The sequence below is a fragment of the Larimichthys crocea genome, chromosome XVI (genome assembly GCF_000972845.2).
Source record: "Larimichthys crocea isolate SSNF chromosome XVI, L_crocea_2.0, whole genome shotgun sequence".
In the NCBI taxonomy this organism is placed as follows: Eukaryota; Metazoa; Chordata; class Actinopteri; family Sciaenidae; genus Larimichthys; species Larimichthys crocea.
This window is the reverse complement of record NC_040026.1, coordinates 16,652,554-16,675,635: the sequence shown is the minus strand read 5'-3', so window position 1 is coordinate 16,675,635 and position 23,082 is coordinate 16,652,554. Positions and strand designations below refer to the sequence as shown.

The following is a 23,082-nucleotide window of genomic DNA, read 5'->3' as shown; positions in this document are numbered from 1 at the left end:
TTTGATTAGAGTTATGTAAAGCATTTGATGGGATAGTTAGGTCCTAGAGTTGTGGTGCTGCGCAGAGGAGGGGGGCCCAATTTGATTTTTTTTTGTCATGGGGTCCAAAATTCCTGGCGGCGCCCCTGTGCAGATGTATTTGGTCTTCTGTGTGTATGCAGCATCATGGCATCTGTTTGCAGTTTTCACTTTTAGCCGGTAGGTGGCAGCACTCACCTAAAACTCAACGCGCTCGTGCCCTCTCTTTTGTAGCCGTTGTTGCGCACAGGCTTGTGCTGCCTTCATGTACGCCTTGTAAAGATGGGATTTCTCTCAGTAGAGCAGAAACGTTTTTCGTAGCACTTATTTCACGTTCTGAATATTTTAATAGTCAACAATGAAAACTAATGTTTAAGAACTGCCACAGAATATCGCTTTCCTCCACTCTCATTGAAAAAAATCCCATCCTTTTGACCATTTAGGATCGAGATTGTTAGATTACCGATTGTCCGTGAAGGCAGCGCCTTCTCACATGCTATCAACACATTGCATGGTCGCTCGCTTTGCTGTTAGCATTTCTACAACATGGGAAGTGACAGACAGCGTGCTGCAATGAGGACAGAGTAATACTTTAATCAGTCCTGTTGTTGTTTGTGTGGGAGAAGCTGCCAAAAAAAATGGTGAAGGAGCAGTTCAGGGAGACAGATGTGGCGAAAAAAATGTGAGTTTAAACTGAGGGACGCTGCTAGCTGGCGTGCTAGCCTGCCGGTTAGCTGATATTGACAAGTTGTTTGGTGACGTTGCGTGGATTTTAAAGAAGATACACGTAATAAACTGCCAAATAACTCAGATATATCAAAGTTAACTAGTTGTGGCTTTGATGCGGGGAGTAAAGTTAACTAACCTGTGCGCACAGTGAACAGAAAGTCTTGTCAAAGTGTTAAAAATGTGACTTAATGTGATTTAAAGGCATTTAAATAAACGACAGTTCACCAGAACTTAATGTAAATTAAACACTGTATATTACAATTAGTTCACTTGTGTCACAGCAGGAACACTTGTTTACCCTAAGCAGGTGTAGTTTGGTCTGCTGATAGGACCTTAGACTTGCTGTTATCATTTCTTATATATATATATTTCTATATATCTATTATATATATCTATATAATATATTAACCCTGTCATTGTCTTTGTGCTTGTGTCTGTTTACAGAAGCCACATCTGCTTTGGGATGAAGTCTGCTGAGCAGATGCGTCAGCAGGCCCACATCCAGGTGGTCAGTAAGAATCTGTACAGCCAGGACACCAAACACACTCCTCTGTCCTATGGAGTGTTGGACCACCGTATGGTACGACATGCATGTGTATTTATTATATTTATTTATGTCACGGCTTCACATACAGAGGTTCAGAATCACTTTATTGGCCAGGTGTGTGTACACACACAAGGGATTTGACTCTGGTTACACCTTGCTCTCGTTGTACGTATACAGACAGTTAGAGAGTTAGAAAATAAACATAAAAAATATGCACAGATAAATAATTATGTGCATATACATAAGACAATGTTGCAGAGTGCAAAGGATGCTGAAATAAACATGATTTATACAGCAGGTTATGTACATGAGAATATTACAGTATATGCACAGTATGCAAGGTGTGAATAGATTGTATGTGAGTTATAATATTTACCAATTGAGAGAACAAAAACTAAATTAACAGTGACGATAATAATTTAAAATATACAGGTAATGCACAGAAGTTGTTGTGCAAAAGTTCTGTAGACTTATCAATCAATAAGTTATGGTGGACCTCTTAACTTCAGCATAACCAGATTATGTTGCATGCAGATCTCTGCCAAAGAGGTTTTCTGTGTTAGTTTGGTTACCAACTATTATGGAACTACATCTGCAACTATCTTATGGAACTTGTAGTCCATTAATGGGCCATGTGTCAAACTTATATTAAGGATTTACTGACTTTCCCCTAGTTCGGTGGATCCCTGCATGTGACACACCTATTTTTTTAATAGAAAAGTTTAAAGATATTCAATATTTTGCTGTGTTGTATCTTTCCACTCTTGGCCTTTTTATATTTTAACCTTAGTGTTTGATTCCTTTCTTTCCTGTTCTTATTTTTCTTCTTTTTATCTGCTCTTTTTATTTTGGAAAGCACTAATAGAAAATAATGAAGTTTATTATACTCTTATTACCTTTTTCTTATTTTTTTTATTACCTTTTATTTCCCTTTTCCCTTTTGGAGATTTAAATGAATTCATCATGAGTTTAGCTAATTGCAGACGGTATGTATACATGCAGGTGATCTAGTCTGCATAACCTGTCAGACATAATTGGTCGACATAATCTAACCGATGCACTAATAACTGCATAAGTCTCACACTTCTGGAACGTGACGTTTGAATAATTACATTAAAAAGTAGTATCACATCATATAAGTTGTCATCACATCGTGGTAATCCATCCTAAGACTCGTCCCTCTGCTCTCATGTTGCAGGGCACCAGTGAGAAGGACAGACCCTGTTTGACATGTGGGAAAAATCTGGCAGATTGCCTGGGACATTATGGCTACTTGGATCTGGAGCTACCGTGCTTTCATGTTGGTTATTTCAAAGCCATCATAGGAATCTTACAGGCAAGTTTACAGTCTGATATAAGAATATGATTTTTAACACTGTGTGTCAAATAACACATTTCTAAGGGCAGATATAAAAAGGGAATATTGTCTATATTTAAAAATGGTCATTTGGAGACATCAGATCAGATGGTTGGCTTAATTAATAGAGACTAAAATTCAGTCGTTGATATTTCACACTGTGCAAGAAGAAGCATTGATGTTCATATCGATGTATGATTAAGGTACATTGATACAAGCAGAAATTCATCTTTTTTCCTTTAGGTGTCACTAGACTATCAAAGTTAAAACAGGCAGAATATATTGTGTTTGACAATTGTGTGTATGCTTCAGCTTTTTTAATCTAATTTGTATAAATCACCAACAAGTTTTATGTTTGTATATTGTATGTTTGGTATTCCTGATGTTATTATACATTTCTGTATATTTATATTATAAAATAATGCAGCCATAATGTCCCTATTCAATAATTTAAGCATTCGTGTGACACATTGATTCAGTTTTCTCATTCTGATGTGGTATTTTGTCACGTCTCCAGATGATTTGCAAAACATGCTCAAGCATAATGCTGACGAAAGAGGATAAACTGCAGTTCATGGATCACTTGAAAAGGCCCAACCTGGCCTATCTCCAGAAACGAGGGTTGAAGAAGAAGATCTCTGATAAATGCCGCAAAAGGACAATCTGTCTGAATTGTTCTGCTTTCAATGGTAAAAAAAAAAGAAAGGGAAAAAAATGACATTTTCATTTTTGATATTTACTTTTTGACAGTGACTTTTTGTGCCAGCCTTCCTGATGCAATTACTGAGGAATAACTGAGTCATGCATCTATTTTACTCCTCAGGGCCGGTGAAAAAGTGCGGCTTGCTTAAAATCATCCATGAGAAATATAAAACTACCAAGAAAGTGGTGGATCCTTTTGTGTCAGAATTCCTGCAGTCTTTTGATATCGCCATCGAGCACAACAAAGTGATGGAGCCCCTGCTGACCAGAGCGCAGGTGAACCTTGAAGACTTTCAGCTGTTGTCATTTAGTGCTACCATGCTGTGGCAAGTGATGAGCCGGGCAAGGATAAAAATGTGCAGCATAAGAACGGCTGGGTGTGATTCTTTGAGAAGTTTGGCATGAGTGAGATTTGTAGAAAATCTCTGTTATGGTACTCAAACTAAGGTTTGAAAATATGAATTATTATTACAACGATTATGACTTTGAAACAAGGTTTAGCCGTAGATAGAAATCTTGTGCAACCCTGTCAATCATTCCTCATTTTCCTCTCTAGGAAAACCTGAACCCTCTGGTGGTGCTGAACATGTTCAAGAGAATTCCCCAAGAAGACATTCCCCTGCTGCTGATGAACCCTGAGGCAGGGAAACCTGCAGACCTCATCCTCACCCGCCTCCTGGTGCCTCCTCTCTGCATAAGACCCTCTGTGGTCAGCGACCTGAAGTCAGGCACCAACGAGGACGACCTCACCATGAAGCTCACCGAGATAATCTTCCTTAACGATGTCATCAAAAAGGTTGGTATCTAGTTCTGACAGCGGCTACTTTTACAGGGTGTCTACAGGGATTCTGCCTCCAGTTTGAAGACAGTGAACTTAAGACTAAAAGATGGATCATGTTTAAAAATAACAAGCTCTGGTGGGCTGACTGCCCATAAGATAAGATACTTAGATAATCCAGCAGCTGCCGGCTAGAATAAATCACATTTATCTGAGCGTTCAGCATCTTCTAGAGATAAGGAATTTTATCTTCTAAAACTTTTAGACCTCCCACAACAAATTCTAACAACACAAACACTGCTCAGGATTTTTATATCGAATGATCTAAGTTAATTATCAGCCTTGCAACTAAACATTTCTTCAAAGCAGTTATCAGATTACTTCTTTTTCATGGAGACACAGCTCACCACAACAAACTCTTATCTCGTTCAGCATCGTATGACCGGGGCGAAAACCCAGATGATCATGGAGGACTGGGACTTCCTCCAGCTGCAGTGTGCTCTTTACATCAACAGTGAGCTTTCTGGGATCCCCCTCAACATGGCACCTAAAAAATGGACCAGAGGCTTTGTGCAGAGACTCAAGGGGAAGCAAGGTATAGTGCGTGTTAAGACCTGGGAGTAAGTAGAGGTGAATGAAATGTACATGACAAAAAAAAAAACCTTAATGAGACACCACGATATGTCCTTAAAAATCTGTTTTCAGTTGCACGTTACATAGAGGTACTGTGTCCAATAAAGAGGATTTTTAGGTATTCATTTCAAACTTGGTGTTTACGTGTTTTTGCTGCAAATGTTGCTAGACTGTGTGAGTTGTGACATTTACAGATTTGTCCTCATGGGACATGCAGCACACAGTAATTTAGCACTCGGGATGTAGTTATTTTGTACTCTTGCTTGTACAACTCGGCACACAGACTAACTAAATAATTTATTGCAAAAATTCAGGGCGATTCAGAGGAAACCTCTCCGGAAAAAGAGTGGACTTCTCAGGCAGAACTGTCATTTCTCCTGACCCAAACCTGAGGATCGACGAGGTGGCTGTTCCCGTGCATGTGGCCAAAATCCTGACGTACCCAGAGAGGGTAAGCCCTGCTTTGTGACCACAACAAACACACTAAACAAACACGTCCATTATAGAACTGAAGTTATCTGATTGTGATATGTTATAGGTGAACAAGGCCAATCTGGAGCTCATGAGGAAACTAGTCCGCAATGGTCCTGAAGTTCACCCCGGAGCTAACTTTATCCAGAATCGTCACACGCAGATGAAAAGGTGAGGCTGGCTGCCTGTGGGGCGGTTCAAAACCAGTGCTTACCTGATGTGGTTCACCATGAAAAGTGATGACCTTTGTTTTTGTCAGGTTTTTGAAATATGGAAACCGTGAGAAGATAGCTCAGGAGCTGAGGTTTGGTGACGTGGTGGAAAGGCACATGATAGACGGAGACATAGTCCTCTTCAATCGACAACCGTCTCTGCACAAACTCAGCATCATGGCTCACATCGTAAGTGTAGTTTTTGAGTTCACATTGAGTTTGCATTTTTCTCCGTACAGTGTTACAAAGATGTGATTAGAAAAGTGAATGCACAAGTTTTAAAACTTTCTTCAACTAGATTAAGATTCTTCTCTTCTGTCTAAAATAACCTTGGTCGTGTTTCCTTTTTTTTTTTTCTCTCTTCATGAGCCCCCACAGTTTACTTACAAAAAGTAATTTTCAGATCACAGCTTTTATCTGTTGAACAAGAAGGATGTAATACATGTTTATGCTCCCATAATAACTGAAATTATCAACTGAAGGACAAATAATTGTTTGTTCTGCAACAGTCAGACATGTTTACCTGAGGGAGATCTGTGACAGACTGGAACAAAATAGAAAATCTTGAATTATCCGCACTGAAATTGTTTTTGTCTATTTCAATAAATCAAAGTCTATGAGTCCAAAGGTGAATAAACTGTTGTGAACATACCACTTTCCAGTTTTTCTGAAAATGGCCACGGCAGTTTTTCCAATTATGTAATTTAGTCTAACTATGGACCGTTTCCGAGCCCCCTTTCTGATAACCCAGCATGACGTGGCACTAATGGATGCCTTAGGTCTTCTATTTTCATATGATACACGTAATCTTAATTTTAGCTTTAAGGTAGAAGAGGTTATTTCAGTTTTTATCCTGATCACGTGGTAAGTCTTTGTTGCTTCCAAACTCACAGGCCAGAGTCAAACCTCACAGGACTTTTCGATTCAATGAATGCGTGTGCACCCCGTACAATGCTGACTTTGACGGCGATGAAATGAACCTTCACCTCCCTCAAACTGAAGAAGCCAAAGCTGAAGCACTTATCCTAATGGGGGTACGTGTCATGACAATACACACACACACACACACACACCTATAGGTATGGACTTTCAGTAAAGGCAAGAAAGAAAATCCATCTCCAGGAGAACAAGAGAAGTATTGTTCATTGGCAGTTGACTGCACTTTGACAGAGGTTATTTTTTCTTCCAGACAAAAGCCAATCTTGTCACACCGAGAAATGGTGAACCTCTAATTGCGGCTATTCAGGACTTTCTGACAGGTCAGTTCCATGGTGTGTACGGGTTAACAGCTTACATTATTATATGATGTAAGGCTCCTGCTGCTTTGCGTTCACAGTTGATCAAAAAGGAAAATCATTTCAAGTGCACATATGTTATTATATAATGTATAATTTGGAGAAAAGTTCACTGATGGTAAAGGTGCTTAAAATCTATAGAACAATTTTCTACCTGATTGGAGAGCCCTATTTGCAAATCCACTGTTTTTTAGTTCGATTAACTTTATAGCATATCTTTACCTTTTAGGAGCCTACCTCTTGACGCTGAAGGACACCTTCTTTGACAGATCAAAAGCCTGTCAGATAGTTGCATCAATCCTTGTGGGCAAAGATGAGAAAGTCAGGGTCTCTCTCCCCCGCCCGGCTATAATGAAGGTATTTCAGTCCGATGAGCTTGTTACATAACTGTGTTTGTGACCTGGCGTTAACACGTTGCCACGCTGTGTGTTCATCAGCCCATGGCTCTGTGGACAGGCAAACAGATCTTCAGCGTCATTCTGAAGCCGAGTAAGGAATGTCCAGTCAAGGCGAACCTGAGGACCAAGGGCAAACAGTACTGTGGCAAGGGAGAGGATCTCTGTTACAATGACTCGTGTGAGTTTTTATCAGTAAGAATGGCCACTAAACACACAAACTAATTGGTTTTATTAGTCTTTGTCATGGAGTTTAATGTTATTTTAACATTTATTAATTGATTTATGGAGACTTCATTTACTAGGGTGACCCTAGAACTGCAGAAAAAACATTAAAAGAGAAAACACCATAGGTTAGTCTTTTCATAGTCCCATTACAATTGATACATCTCGACATCAAAACCGGTGAGGTTTGGAATCAGTATCACAATACAAATAATAATTTTAATATGAAAAATGTCTGCAGAATGACATATAAATTAACAAATGTTTAATTAATTGAAACTGAGTTACAAAGCCATGCATTACAGTTGAAAGACTGAGGTCTGAGTTACAAAGCCATGCATTACAGTTGAAAGACTGAGGTTGCTCAGGGGTGGAAAGTTTGATGGTAAATTTCCACAAACTTTCCATGGGAATTAACTGGAAATTGTGGGTAATTTAGTAATTAGGGGGTAAGCTAGCATCACGATAAGATAAATGGTAGCTATAGCTTATTTAGCGTCTAACTTATCAGCTAGATATCTACTGTATGAACACATTTCCATGTGCTATTTGCAAGTTAAACAATAATACCACGCATCAAATATATTTAGCCCATAACATCATCAAAATTTACTTCACTTTATGCCGTCCACAGGCTCAAATGTGTGACTTCGATAGTCTTGTGCTCTGGTCCAGGGTTCTAGGAATCGTCTGTGCACATCTGTTCAAGTGTACTTGCATGAAATCTGGTTGTTATGCTAAAATATATTTTCCCCGACTATATTTAAGTTCCCTGTTAAGGCCCAACCTTCAATTATCTACATTTCCATTGTATTCCTGTTTATTCCCGTTAATGGAAAGATTCTAACATTGTGCAACCCTGTTCAAGACAAAAACTGAAACGACACATTGAGTTAGTTTTCGATCAGGTTTCATCAGTTTGGACAAACATAGTCACATTCCTTCCTGCTGTGTTGTATTCACCTATAATGTATCAATTCTTGTCACATTCCCAGTCGTGGTGATCCACAACAGTGAGCTGATGTGTGGTAGCATGGACAAGGGCACCTTGGGATCCGGCTCCAAAAACAACATCTTCTATATCCTGCTGAGAGACTGGGGGCAGCTGGAGGCTGCTAATGCCATGTCCCGCCTGGCTAGACTCGCTCCAGTATATCTCTGTAGGTGGTCTCCAGAGTTTTAACAACTTATGAATGTGACAGTGAAGAAAGTTATAATTGTCTCTGCTTAGTAGCTTGATACATCAATTCTGCAAACTGAATATCTATTCAGATCTGGAATGTAACTTCACTTTCAGCCAATCGTGGATTTTCTATCGGCATTGGTGATGTGACACCTGGCTCGGGTCTGCTTAAGGCCAAACAGGACCTGCTGGACGATGGTTACAAGAAATGTGATGAATACATTGAAGCTCTACAGACGGGCAAGTTGCAGCAGCAGCCCGGCTGCACAGCAGAGGAGACTCTGGAGGTAAGTGTGAAAGCATATTTAACATATAAGAACATCCAAGTGAATTTATATATATGGCACCACAAGGTTTGGATAGACTTTCTCATTCAGTAGTTTGAATTTCTTTCTTCTTTTGCACTCTACATGAATCCACATATGTTATTTCATCGATTTGATGTCTTCATTGTTGCAATATAGAAAGAAACATTGAATGAATGTCCAAACTTTTGACTGGTACAGTATGTCATCTGGATCTTGGCATTTAATCAGCCACGTGCACACAACCCCACATTTAACCTCTTTTAATTGAATGCCTTTATTTGCAATTGACACCTTCGCAACACCATGGCACTTCACTTCACACCCAGGGTGACTCATCAGGGGTGTGACAGTCCACTGAAGACCGTTTATTAGAAAAAGAACTCATAAATAATCTTTAGAATTAAATGGTCATGAATTAGTTGAGGGATCCCTGAGCGAATGTGTACAATAGTGTGTTAATATAACTAATATATGATATTGGCAGTTTAAAAATCTAAATATCTGTATATAGTAAAGGTAATTTATCTGTTCTTGCTGTAATAAAGTTTCAGTGTCAGTTGTGTCGTGTGGTGTGTGTCTGTCACACTGCTGATGAGTCACCCTGAGTGTGAATTTTCATAAGCGTCATGCTGTGGGTACAAGGCGTTAACCGTCCAGTGATGAACATATAGGAGAAAGTGCTATTTGCTATAGAGTGTGCACAATAGCGGTGATGGTCTAATGGTTGTTTCATTCTGTCTGTGTCTTTGTCAATAGGCTCTCATCTTGAAAGAACTGTCTGTCATCAGAGACCGAGCTGGCAGTGCTTGCCTCAGGGAACTCGACAAGAGCAACAGCCCTCTGATCATGGCTCTCTGTGGGTCCAAAGGTTAGCTTGCTGAAAAGGAAACTAATGATGAAATCGTATTTTCAAAGCCACAAAAATGAAAATCGTTTTAATCTGTGAAGACTTTGTTAGTCTGACAACAACCTTTAACACAGAGAGATAGACGTCACCTCAGAAAATTCTCAGCCTCCTTAAAAAAAAAATTGATTAAAGTTGCTGCAATACCAAAATTTTAAGCTTTGATTCAATACTAGTATTGAGGTACACAAAATATGTATCACTGAACATGTGTTGAAGACCTGTTGCAGTGTTCCACAGAGTGATGTGTAGCTGAGGTGTGTTATATATTTAAATAAATTGCCATTTCCAGCAGCTTATCCCTTATCTCACCCTTATGTTACCCTTCTAATTCTGGGTGATTTCACTGTTGCTTTACCTGGTTTGTGCTTGTAACAGAGAGAAGATTGTATCGTTTAAACGTGGCATCTAAAGGTTCAACTTAGATTATTTGAGGACATAGTGATTGGCATGTTGGAAATATTTCTATGGACTTCTTTCAGTGAGCAGAACACAATGAAAGTTTCTTTCATTCGTAAGACTGTCTGGTACACTCTGGCCTCTATATACAATACAAAGTACTACGTAGGGAGGAAGGAAAAAATATCAGCAGCATCAACCATCCACAGACAAGTCTAAGAGATCATCTTTGAAGCTTGAAGAGTATTTATTTACTACATTTATTTATTAGTTACAGTACAGCTTCAGTTATTGTTTTTATTGTTGTTTAATCTGTTGTCTATTTCTTTTTATCCATTTTTTTAAATGATTTTTTTTCTGTTAAATGTCAGATTGCAAAAAATGACAAAAGTAATGTCATTACATTTCTGATTTTGTCTAAACAACAGTCCAAAACTCAAAACTTGATGGGCCAAATGGAAAAAGCAAAAAAAAATTCTCTTATTTTTGTTCATATCTAGAAGTTGTTTATATTTTATTAGTACCCATTGATTTTTGGGATGCACTATGTTTTCTTGTTTTTGCTCTTCTTTGTAAATGTATTTATTTATTTTTGGTCGAGCACTCCACACAAACATCTTGTTTTCACAGTTCACAAATAGTCTGTCCGTTGCAAGGACAAAACATAAAAAAACAAACATTTATTACATGTTATAGATTAGAATTTCATGTATTAGATTAATTATATAATGATTGGATTATTCAAGTTGCAGGATAAAAAAAAAATACGATTGATCCATTGATGCCAATTAAGACGATATAAATCAGCTTAGATCCTCCAACCATCCAGTCTGTTTTCAGAGATCGCACAGCTCTGTTTGATGAGACAGATGACTGACTGCTGAGTCATTTAAAAGAGCACTGCTCCTAGATGGGTGCAGTACTCTGGAGCCTCAACTAAGGTGAAATACACAGCAGTCAAAATCCCATGTCGCACATGTTCTGTCCCTGCTGGGTTTCCTGTAATCTCTGTTCTGACGCTCTGGAAACTTTAAGTTTATTTCAGAGTATGTCGAGTTCACTTCTTCATCTTGGAGTGAGATGAGGCTTTTTCTTATACTCTGTATCGAGCTCAGTATTCAGGCATCGTGGTAGGCTGGTGGTTAAAGTAACATATAATCACAGTGTTATATATGATAGCAGATGGAAACCAGTGTTACATGCCATTCCCTTTTCTTTCCCGGATTGTACTGTCGATCTCAATAAAGGCTAATTTCATTTTAACCTATTGTGATATAAAACTGAAGATCTGTTGCTGGATAAATGACTCAAATCATTCATCTATGAACAAAATTGTTGTATGAAGCTATTCTATCTAAAACATCGAATAGATACTTAATTATGAATCTGAACTGTGTGTTCTGTTTCTTGTACTTTTATTCTTATTCATATGTTTTGTTTGTGCACAGTGGCTCACCTTTTCATCTGTCTCCTCTGTATACATTCAGGATCCTTCATTAATATCTCTCAGATGATTGCCTGCGTCGGTCAGCAGGCCATAAGTGGCTCTCGAGTGCCTGATGGTTTTGAAAATCGATCCCTGCCTCACTTTGAGAAGCATTCAAAAGTAAGACCCAATTTATTTATTTTAATTAAGTCTTGTTTATTGTGGATTCCTCAATGAGATCATACACAATGTATTCTGAATTTGTTTGTTGGGTTGTACAATGCTCACGCTTTTACTAGCGACTTCTTCTTGAGCTGTTGCAAATGACAGACAAAGCCCAATGTCATTTGTTGTTTTTACTGAATTAATTTCTAATATAAATAGAAACACAAATAATTTTACAGGTTTCACGCTGACTCATCAGCTCTGTGATTAACAGTACTACTACTAATAATAATATTATTAGCCTAGTATCTTTAGCATCTCTTTAAAAACAAAACGTGCTTTGACAGACCAGCACAAACATGATACAAAATAGCAACAGAGAACCAAATGCACAGAATAAAAATAAGATTTAAGGACATGGTAATGGCAACAGCCATTTAAAAAAAAACATGACAATACAAGGCTCAAAATTAAGAATAAATAATACATGAAAAAAGAAATAATAAAAAAACTAAAATAATATTATCGTATAATAGTAGTAAGTCTATAACAATGTGTTTTAAGAAGCGATTTAAAAGAATTCACTCATGTCCTCCAGCAGAGCGTTCTAAAGTTAAAGTGCCCTGATGACAAAAGCACAGTCACCTTTTAGTTTAGGGAGGACCTGAGACTTCAGGCTGGCTCATGAGGGGTCAACATGTCTGTTATGTAACCTGGAGCCAGACCCTGGTGTGCTTTTTTTAAACGTGATCAGTAAAATGTAATTCCATAAAATCAACTCTAAAGTAAAAACAGGAAGCCAGTGGAGAGAAGCTAAAATGCATGTAATGAGATGTCATCTGTTAAAGAAGCCTCGCTGCTGCACTGGTTTGATTTGAGAGAGTGGTTATTGATTATAAACACTAGTTACTTGTTGTGTGACCACGACCTCTGACTGACTCTGAAAAATCATCAATTAATTCTATTCCTGTTATGTCTCATCATGTCTACGCACATCTCTGCTCCTCTAAGGATCATACACAGTAAAACTTTATTGCTACACAACCACTTTTTTTCAACAGTTACCTGCTGCTAAAGGCTTTGTGGCCGACAGCTTCTACTCTGGCCTGACGCCCACAGAGTTCTTCTTCCACACCATGGCTGGTCGGGAGGGGCTGGTGGACACTGCTGTAAAAACTGCAGAGACTGGATACATGCAGGTAATGCAAACATAAACGTTGTTTTGTAATAAAAAAGGATTGGGTGGTTGTGACAGAAATAATGTCTTCAAATACACATTTGTAATCGTTACATTACGATATATAATACATCATGTGATGCCCTTTTAATGCATGGTATGCTGGGAAATGAAAACAGAAAGCATCCAAGACACGAGGTGGGGATTAATGATGATAAGGTAATGGCAGATTCAGTTAATCCTCAGAAGTCTTAAGACTTTGTCCACATTTAGCAGCACTACTTAAAAAACGCATTAATCAGTATTTTTATAATAATGTACGCTTGATTCACCTGATTCATCTGCAGCTCCCTTTGACTTTTCCGAGCTTTATAATTTATAATCCTACCAACATTCAGGTCAGGGCAGATGTGTTTTTTTTTTTTTTTGTCACAATGATTTTTTGTGTGTGTTCCTACAGAGGCGTCTGGTCAAGTCCCTTGAGGATCTGTGCTCACAGTACGACCTGACAGTACGCAGCTCCACAGGTGACATCATCCAGTTTATTTATGGAGGCGATGGTCTGGACCCTGCTGCCATGGAGGGAAAGGATGAGCCGCTGGAGTTTAAGAGAGTCCTAGACAACATTCGAGTGAGTTCAATTGGCAATACATACTATTATTTGGACCTGCTTAAGCCCTCTTGATAGTGGCGTCACATTGAACTGTAATTCATTCAGTTCCCAGAGTGACTTTGGGATGAGGAAGCCCTCTTGCTTTTTTTATCCAGGCCTAAATAATCAAGTCATGATGAATAAAACTTAAAAAATGTATCTGCTCTTACAAAGGACAAATGTGTTCCGCCCAGTGCATTAAAATGGATATTCACTAAAGAATCTAAGTCTCTGTGTTTCATAGGGTTTCTTCAGTGTTGCCTAAGGGAAGCCTTTAAAATCTGTGTAACACTATTATGTGCCGGGGCTTCCGGTGCCTCCTGCCAGCAAGAGAGGCAGCTCATTAGCAGAGAAATCGAAAGCACACAAGAACTGTAATAAATGCTGCATCTGAGACCATTTAGTTAATTACGTTAATTGGATGAATCACAGGAACTTTCAAATGATTTTTCTCTGCAGGAAAGTGGTCGAGTCGGCTGAGTAATTTTAGCAGTAGTAATTCTTTTCCTTTTAAATACATTTTCTTGTTAATAGTGTTGAAAAAGGGGCTCTGGGCTATTTAAATGGTGTAGAGGTGGACGTAGACTTCAGTTAAATTAAAAAAAAAATATTATTGCCTCTTTCATATTTAACATGGCAGCTGAGAATCCAACTCCAATTGGGCCTTTTTATAACTGTAATCAGGAATAGACTGACTGTAGTCTCCAGGCGGTATCGGTAATTAATTGTAAATTTCCACCTGTGTATACCACAGCGAGTGCTGGAATTAACAGCAGCTGCATGTTTACAGGATTCATCTGGGAGTTGGAGTTGTTCTAGATGCATTTAGAAACAGCTATCAGGAGCTTTTAACCCTTGAGTGAGCGAGCTGTCAGGAACTGTTGCCTTGTGAGTGAGTGCATTGTTAAGAGTGCCCCTAATAATCTCACCCCACCACCACCCCCTCTCCCCTCCACAGGCGGTCTACACGTGTCCATTCGAGCCTGCACTCAGTCAAAACGAGCTGGTCCTCACTGCAGATGCTATCATGAAGAGGGCTGACTTCCTGTGCTGCAGAGACAGCTTCTTGGAGGTAACCTCATCACAGTGCACCGCTGCCGTTACATATCAGTCGTATATCTTTTTATTTTTTAGTGTGGTTGTACCATGATTGTCAAAACCTTCAAAATCAACGATAATGGCTTCCCAAGGTGAAGTGGTCATGCTCAGATGTGTAGTGCACCATTTGGGCAGAAGATAATTCCAATTATCTTAAGCACTCTTCAGTTTAAAACCTGTATGAGTATGGGTATGAAAACCTGTCTTATCTTTAATTATTATTGATTCATTTAATAATACCGAAACTGTCAGCTGTTATTCAGCCTTTGTGGTTGTAGTTTTAATGGTGCATTACTCCTAATTCGGTCGTGATGCATCAGAACAACAAACCAAAGGTCCATTGTTTGACTCAGCGTGTGTTTATTGGCTTTTGGCAGTGTGCTATAATTAGAAATAATTAGAAAATGAATAGTGTGTAGTTATTAGAACACAGAGAAACACTGTCATTATATAAACCCAAAGCCAGTTACATGCAGTTAGTTGTGTGCCGGGCAGTAACACATGTGAACCTTTCCCCCTTTTTGTGAAGGAGTTAACTGACACAGGCTCAGAGAAGTACCTGGAGGTATAGTGACAAAGCATGCTGGATTGTGGTTGAACTGAATTGAGAATGGTGTGTCAGCAAGAGTTGGAGCAGATTAATCGTTTGTTTAATAACCCCATTATTGCTCGTTTTAAAATGAAAAACTTGGATTTGACATCTGACCGCTCTATTTAAAGCTTATTATTAAAGCCCAATGTCATTCACTGTTTTAATGTAATATCTGCATGGGGAGTGTGAAACTATTTGAGCTTTTTGATCTCTGAATTTATTTAATTATCTTCCATTAACTGTAGGAGATAAAGAAATTTGTCAAAGGCATCTCAGAAAGGATCAAGAAGACCAGGGACAAGTACGGCATCAACGACAATGGCACCAGCGAGGTAAGCGCCACACATTAACATTCTGAGTGCAGCTGTATCCTTCAAGCTAAACCTCGTCAGAAAAACCCTAATTGCTTTCTGGCTACTTTCTATTGCAGCCCAAAGTTCTTTATCAGCTCGATCGCATAACGCCCACCCAGCTGGAGAAGTTTCTTGAAACCTGCAGAGACAAGTACATGAGGTACAAAGACTTACATCTCTATTTTAATCTGAAGCTCATTAATTTTGTTTGTGCATATTTAGCAGAACTGTTTTTTTAATTAAACTATTTAAACTAAATTTCAAACTGATATTATGTCCTCATGCACCCAAGAGTTGTTTTTTTTATGCTGCAAGAAGACACTGTAAAAAAGTGACTAAAGAGTGAAAAAAGGACTCTGAAATGAGTGTTTCTGGTTTCGCTGGTCCAGTTTAAGAGCTTAAACCGGTTTGATTTTGTGTAAACTGGCTGAACCGGCATTTCCAAGCCATTCTGGCAAATTTAAAAAGTGAATTTGAGTCAACCCTTTAGTGGACGGATGCTTCAATACTCATAGGTCTGTTTGCACGTGTACAGATCACAGCTGAGCAGAACTTTCTTTACTGCTCCCATTTGCCCTGTTACAAAACTCAACCCTTCCTGTATCTGTTTCAAATTAAAAGCATTTCATTGGACATAAACTTGTCATTACTTAACAAAGCTTTTATTGTTGCAACATCTTGTGGAAAACTTACATCTCTACTCGTATTTGTGCCTCTCATTATGTTACACCTAAGCGCCGTCCTCTGCGGCTGTGAGGTGAATTCAATGCGGAAGCGCCAAGAATTGCAGTTCCTCGAACAGCCACTTGAGGCTGGCTACAGAATGAGTCAATCTCCATAAGCACCCATGTTAAAATGTCCAGTTTCACAGCAGAAATAAACATGTTTACAGCCTGGTACAAAAAAAGGTTTTGGTCTCTGTCGCCAGTTTCCCCCTTCATCAAAACTGTACTGGGACTTTTTGTTCAAAGTTCAGTGTGTCCAGTCCGGTCTGGTATTTGCATTAATATCAAACAAGTCTGAACATTTCTACATCAGCCCAAGCCAACTTTAAGTTCAAACCCTGTTCACTTTTTCAACCTCGACACAGCTGACCCATCTCTGCGTGAAGTGGGAATGAATGTCTGATTGTTCGCTTCAGAAAGTCATTGTCGGCTATTGACATGAAGATTTTTGTATAACAACTGCAAAGTTTCCCTTGACTGTCAGTTTAATGAGACTCATTCATCATGTGTTTACACATCCAGGGCCCAGATGGAGCCGGGCTCAGCAGTAGGAGCTCTTTGTGCTCAGAGCATTGGAGAGCCCGGTACTCAAATGACCCTGAAAACTTTTCACTTTGCTGGTGTGGCATCTATGAACATCACTCTGGGGGTTCCTCGCATTAAAGAGATCATCAATGCCTCCAAAAACATCAGGTATTATCAATGTTTCTATGTGCCCTCTTTATATGAGCAGAGAAAAGAAGCTTTCTTGTCCTTCAAAAGTAACTACACGCTTTGTCTTAACGTCTCCAGGAAGTCTTATTTGCTGCAGATGGAATAAGTACTCTTTTATGGCCACTGAATTGAATCAGTTCTCGTGTTTGACATCACTTTTGCTTTGCAGCTCAAAAGTGCCTAAGCCACTTAAAGTGAAGCGCAGTGTTGGCCTGGCCCAGGCGTTTTAATAAAATGAGCTTTTCTCAGCCACAGAAAGTCTTTTTGTGTCGCAGTAAGGAATACAATTTTACTTTGTTTAAATAATCTATTTAAATCTGACCACTCAGCACCCCTATAATCACTGCTCATTTGGACGTGGAAGACGACGCTGACTTTGCCAGGCTGGTGAAGGGGAGGATCGAGAAAACTCTCCTAGGAGAGGTATTTTAACCCGCACCATATTCTACACACTTCATCAATAAGCAATTGCGTCAGAGACCTCAAAGAAGGCACTGAGTAGGACAACAAAATACTTAGATATAATGAAACTAAAGTCTCTTGTTGTCCCCTACAGATTTCTGAGTACATTGAAGAGGTTTTTCTACCAGATGACTGTTTCATCCTTGTGAAACTGTCTCTGGAGAGAATAAGGCTGCTGCGACTGGAGGTACCACTTCTTATTTATTTATTTCTTACAGACAGAGTGTGTGAAGATTTCTTAGAATCTCCACTTCTGAGCCTACATTGATGAAAGTTTGTAGACAAAGCGTGTTACATCCTGGGTCTTGTTTTTGTAGTTTTCGAAATAACTCCTATCAGTTATGATTAGGGACGCTTCGATCGATCGGCCGACCTAAACAGGTTGATCGGTGGGCTCTCAAAGTGCAGATCAGAAAAGCCGATCGCGTAACAAGACTTTTTTTTTACGTGACGTAAATTAGAGACTGTTTTTCCGCTGGCAGAGGCTGGTGCGCAAGGCTAGACTGTAAATACAGGACATGGAGAATTATTATTCTCCCATCCATTCTGTGATCGGTATCGGCAGATTTATGATTCCTGTGATCGTTGATCGAATCAGCCCCAAAAAATGCCAATCGGAGCATCCCTATGATAACAAGTTATTCACCTCAGTAATTGCTCTGATCTGGGAACAGAGACAACGCTATAACAGACTGTACTGGACTTGTTTTTACATTTGGCCCCTTTTGTCCCTGATCTTGTACTCATGTGTTTTTTCATGCTCATCTTATTTGTCTGTTTGTTTTTTTCTTTGCCATTTTTCGCTCTGTTTACATTTTGTTTATTGTTATTATTATGTGTATTGTACTGAAAAATATTCAGAAAAAAAGCATTTGGCCCCGATATTCAATAGACATCATGGACCACAGCCTGAAATCTTTGTTCTTTTACATCAGGGTTATTCAACTTCAGGCCAAATCGGAAAATAATGAGGCTGTGAGGGCCCTTACATAATAGAAAGAACTCAAAATAATTGAGTTCTCTCTTATTGTCTATTTGTCTTGCACTGTTAAGCGTCTGATTTCTATTTTGCCTTCCAGGTAAATGCAGAAACGGTGCGTTACTCCATCTGCATGTCTAAACTACGAGTGAAACCAGGAGACATCGCTGTGCACGGCGAGGCGGTGGTGTGCGTGTCTCCACGGGAGAACAGCAAAAGCTCAATGTACTACGTGCTGCAGTCACTAAAAGAGGAACTTCCGAAGGTGAGATTTTTCCACCACAGCGTCTCGCAACCATCCTTCATCCCCAGAGAGGTGTTATGGTGAAATAGTTCCCAGTGGATACTAAATAGTATTTTGCCTCAAATGCCCAGCCCTAGTTAAAACTTGAACCTACACCAGATGATGTGTCTGCTTTAAGATGGACAAAACACACCCAACCTTATAACCTTGGATGCACTGTTGAGCTTCATTGGATATGTTTCAAACACACAATTTAACAGACTGTTGAGAAAAGACTTTCATGTCTGCTGACTTACCTTGTTTATTTTACACCTTATTGATATTTGAACAGCACAGTGTGAATGTGGAGTATATATGGGAGATAAACCCATTATTACAAAGTGAAGCTGCATGGCCTCATGATGGAGTAGAGTGAGGGGTCTATACCGATGTAAGACAGCAAATGAAAGAAATAAGAAACATTTGTGTACAAATTACTAATATTCATGTATCTCTGCAGCTGTTTGTCTGACATCCTCAGAAAACAAGAACAATCCATCATTTTATCAGTGCTGACACAGTATTCTATGAATCCTTCACCGCCAATTTTAGTAGTTGATTAATCTCTTACATCATTAATTAAGCAGAAATTAACATTCAGTGGTTTCAGTTCCATTTCTTTATCATTATAAACTGAATATCCTTGGACTGTAACTAATAACACTGCTCTTGTTTCGCACTTGGCAGGTGGTGGTTCAAGGTATACCTGAGGTGGCCCGAGCTGTCATTCACATTGATGAACAGAGCGGCAAGAACAAATACAAACTCCTGGTGGAGGGGGACAATCTCAGAGCTGTCATGGCAACGCACGGAGTGAATGGAAGCAGGACCACATCAAACAACACGTATGAGGTATAAATCAAGGGAGATTTGGATTAGAGCCCTGCATGCCTTCTTATTTTGGATATATCTGTCCTGCATCTGTCACGTGGATTCACGGAGATGTGCTGTCCATGGATCACCATAACAACTAAACCGATAGATAAGATGTAGGGCAAGGTGATTTTAGACAGATTCAGTTCAAGAAGCAGCCTACCTTTTATTATTTTAGATAATAATTTGGCAAAGAATAGAGGAACAGATGCACATGGATCATGCTTGTTTCTACAGTGTATTGGGCACATGTAGCTATAACTGATATAGTCAAATTATTCAAAATTTTGTTGGCTGCAGTTGGTTCTGTTGATATTTCCAGCCTCATGATACAGTGTATGGATTATGGGTGTGACTTCAGTCATTATTTTTTATTTTAATGTTTTTTTTTAAATTTGTTAACTCATAAAAATAGTTTATGTGACTTACATCTTGTCTTTAAACATATTTTCCTTGTTTTTAACACGTTAAAACGTTTCTACAGGCGGACAGTCGAGCGTTTTCTACAGTGTTTTGAGATAAGATAGATACTCAGGTTGGATTCTAATAAAGAGTCCGGTGGTCATGTGTTGTGCTTGCTGCTGCTGTTTATGAATGCCACCACATCCAGAGATATGATCATCCAATTTAAGATGTATCGTGTATTTCCTGAAAAGGAAAGAGACCTGAAGAAGGAATAACGCTATACTGAGATGTTTTTGCAATGTTTTGTCAAGGTAAGATTTATCGTGCGGCTGTTTTATATTAAACCAGGCGTCCCACTGTGTTAATGTGCACACTGTTGTCATCATGTGATATGAAATGTGGCGCCGGTCTTGATAAATATGGTCAGATCTTCCCCTAACATCTCAGCAGCAGCTTTCGGACTTCTGTTTCTCAGCCTCATTTATTTTTGTCACGTTTCTCTGTGAGATGCTGGAACAAAGATAAATGAATGATATTGTATATCATATTGTATATTCCGGGTAAAAGAAAAGCAGCTTAAAGCGTGTTTATCTGTGGCTGCTTCACTGAGGCCACACCAATTTCAAATATACTGTTTTACACTCACGCTGTCGTCTGACAGAAATTAATCCATGACACATGCTGCAATACTGATAAAAAAATACTTAGGTGAGGTTAATTAATCACTGCTGCGTTCAGTGTTCCACCATGTCTGTGAAGGATGGTGGTTGATTTTATTTTTGTCATTGCAAAGTAAGACCTGCATTCTTAGGTATATCCCCTCCTGAGTGTTAAAAATGCCGCTGAAAATTATGGTTTAGTTTGCATTCTGAAATGTATCCATCTCAACTATAAATATTAGTCGTAATAAATTAAATACATGCGAGTGTGAGGCTTATTTTCTTCTGCAGTCCCCAGCTAGGTAAAAAATTAAAGCACAGATGTCAGATATAAAAGTATCTGAAATACAATTGGCAACAAACTGTGAATGAACGTGCAGGTGCAAACAGAGCCTGCATTACACTGACAAGAGAGACAGTTCTTATGTCACACAGAATCGTGTGTGGTCCCATCAGCTTTTCTTTGTATGTTTCCAGGTTGAGAAGACATTGGGTATTGAGGCTGCTAGATCCACCATCATCAATGAGATTCAATACACCATGGTGAACCATGGAATGAGTATTGACCGCCGTCATGTCATGCTTCTAGCAGATCTAATGTCCTACAAGGTATGACAGGTAGAAATACCTGCCCTTCACAGTGTTTGTGTAGCTGTAGAGGTGATTTCACCTGTGCCAACGCTGTGTTCTGTCCCTAAAGGGAGAGATTCTGGGAATCACCAGGTTCGGTTTAGCCAAAATGAAGGAGAGCGTCCTCATGTTGGCCTCCTTCGAGAAAACGGCTGATCATCTCTTTGACGCTGCCTACTTCGGGCAGAAGGACTCAGTCTGCGGTAAGCTTCAGCTCAGTAATCAAATTAAACCTTTTACTCTTTGACCTAATTGGGTTTTAACTTTTCCTGTGGTCCTGTTTCAGGTGTGTCTGAGTGTATCATTATGGGGATTCCTATGAACATTGGAACAGGATTGTTTAAACTCTTACACAAGGCCGACAAGGATCCCTCTCCGGTCAAAAGGCCTCTCCTCTTTGAAAACTCAGACTTCCATATACCTCTGATCACATAGCATCGAGCAAAGAAACAGCAGGAATGTTTGCAGTGTACTTTTTTTTTTTTCCTTTGGAAGCCTGCTGTCTACAGACCTCTTTAGATTAACTTCAACAAATACAGAAGTGCCTGCCAGTGTCAGAGAATTTCCTTTTTGTGGATCCAAAAGAAAGTAGGAATGTCTTCCTTTCCTTGCGTTTCATTTTCTAAAGCTTGTTGGCATGTGAGAGATACTGGAATTATTCAGTTTAAAACTGGAGAATGTGAGGAGAATACAGAAGGCTTCAGATGCTTTAAACACTTGTTCTTTAATGCTTTTCTGGCTTTTTTTTTACTTGGTTGTGTTTCCTCTGTTATTACAATGTTACATTAGCTTATGTTCCCTTATTGTGATGGCACTGAACTGTGTGAGTTCTACGTTTTTGGCAGTGCGTAATGTAAAACCTGCCCCATGTAAACATGTTATCAAAGATTACCTCTTAATCTTGAAGCAGACTTGATTTCTTCTATTTTGGCACTTTGTTTTGCGTTATACAAACTCTTCGTTTCTAAGAGTTGCAGCCTTGATCTGCCAATTAAGACTTTTCATTCACTCTCACTCGCTTCAGCCTGTTTTCATACAAGATTCAGATCAGCAGTGGTTCATCAGGGTTGGATTTTTCCATCCTATATGAAGCCTTTTCATATTATAATGTAATAATGTATATAATGTAATAAAAATAAATGACCCAGAACATCATGGGAACGTGATTCAAGAGTCAGAATTGTTTACTGTTGGCCAATTTCTACCATCACAACTTTCAACTGAGATCTACATTTGAACATGTCACACATGATGCCAGCAGCAAGGTTTTGGAGGATGGCAATGCCCGCCTGTTGATTGGACCATCACCACTTATATATGTTGCGTTTATGGAACTTTGAACAAACAATCATGATCCCCAGACGATGAAATCTAATGACCTCTGTGATCCTCAACCATGAGATTGATATTTGTGAGTAAAATGTCTAGACAGCTATTGGATGGACTGTAATCATGGACAGTATTAAAAAATGGACATATCTGTGAACTTTAACGTCTAATGTGAGGTTTCTGCGGAGCCATTGTGAAGTTCAGAATGTTGTGTCTGGTTGTTGCAGTCCGACGTCTTTAGAGAAACGGCTAATCTAAAAAAGGGCAAAGAGGTGTCTCATGGGTGAAACTGAGACGTGCTGAATGAAGAGAGAGGGTGCTCAAACACGCCACCTTAGAAATTAGCCATAGAGACCAAAACAGTTTTTTGAACCAGGCTGTAAACATGTTTATTTCTGCTGTGA

The 23,082-nt window shown here is 39.1% G+C and overlaps 1 protein-coding gene across 1 annotated transcript; it reads left to right on the top strand.

The window, feature by feature from the left end:
• The first annotated feature begins 504 nt into the window (after positions 1-504).
• Positions 505-22,510, top strand: polr3a (polymerase (RNA) III (DNA directed) polypeptide A). The gene is made up of 31 exons (XM_010744329.3): positions 505-700; positions 1,192-1,327; positions 2,493-2,630; positions 3,169-3,340; positions 3,475-3,629; positions 3,910-4,149; positions 4,564-4,726; positions 5,079-5,215; positions 5,303-5,406; positions 5,495-5,636; positions 6,341-6,481; positions 6,637-6,706; positions 6,972-7,099; positions 7,180-7,318; positions 8,358-8,522; positions 8,660-8,832; positions 9,610-9,721; positions 11,644-11,762; positions 12,809-12,946; positions 13,385-13,555; positions 14,535-14,648; positions 15,512-15,598; positions 15,697-15,779; positions 16,867-17,037; positions 17,388-17,481; positions 17,615-17,707; positions 18,600-18,764; positions 19,470-19,634; positions 21,197-21,328; positions 21,420-21,552; positions 21,636-22,510. The coding sequence occupies exons 1-31, from the start codon at positions 657-659 to the stop codon at positions 21,782-21,784; spliced, it is 4,173 nt and encodes a 1,390-aa protein (XP_010742631.1). The 5' UTR covers positions 505-656; the 3' UTR covers positions 21,785-22,510.
• The last annotated feature ends 572 nt before the right edge of the window (positions 22,511-23,082 follow it).

Bases quoted from the DNA above. Each gene is read 5' to 3' on its own strand.
- polr3a (XM_010744329.3), top strand. From the start codon at position 657: ATGGTGAAGGAGCAGTTCAGGGAGACAGATGTGGCGAAAAAAAT. The intron at 1,328-2,492 runs GTACGACATGCA...CTCATGTTGCAG, and splicing joins GAGTGTTGGACCACCGTATG to GGCACCAGTGAGAAGGACAG. The intron at 5,637-6,340 runs GTAAGTGTAGTT...CCAAACTCACAG, and splicing joins TCAGCATCATGGCTCACATC to GCCAGAGTCAAACCTCACAG.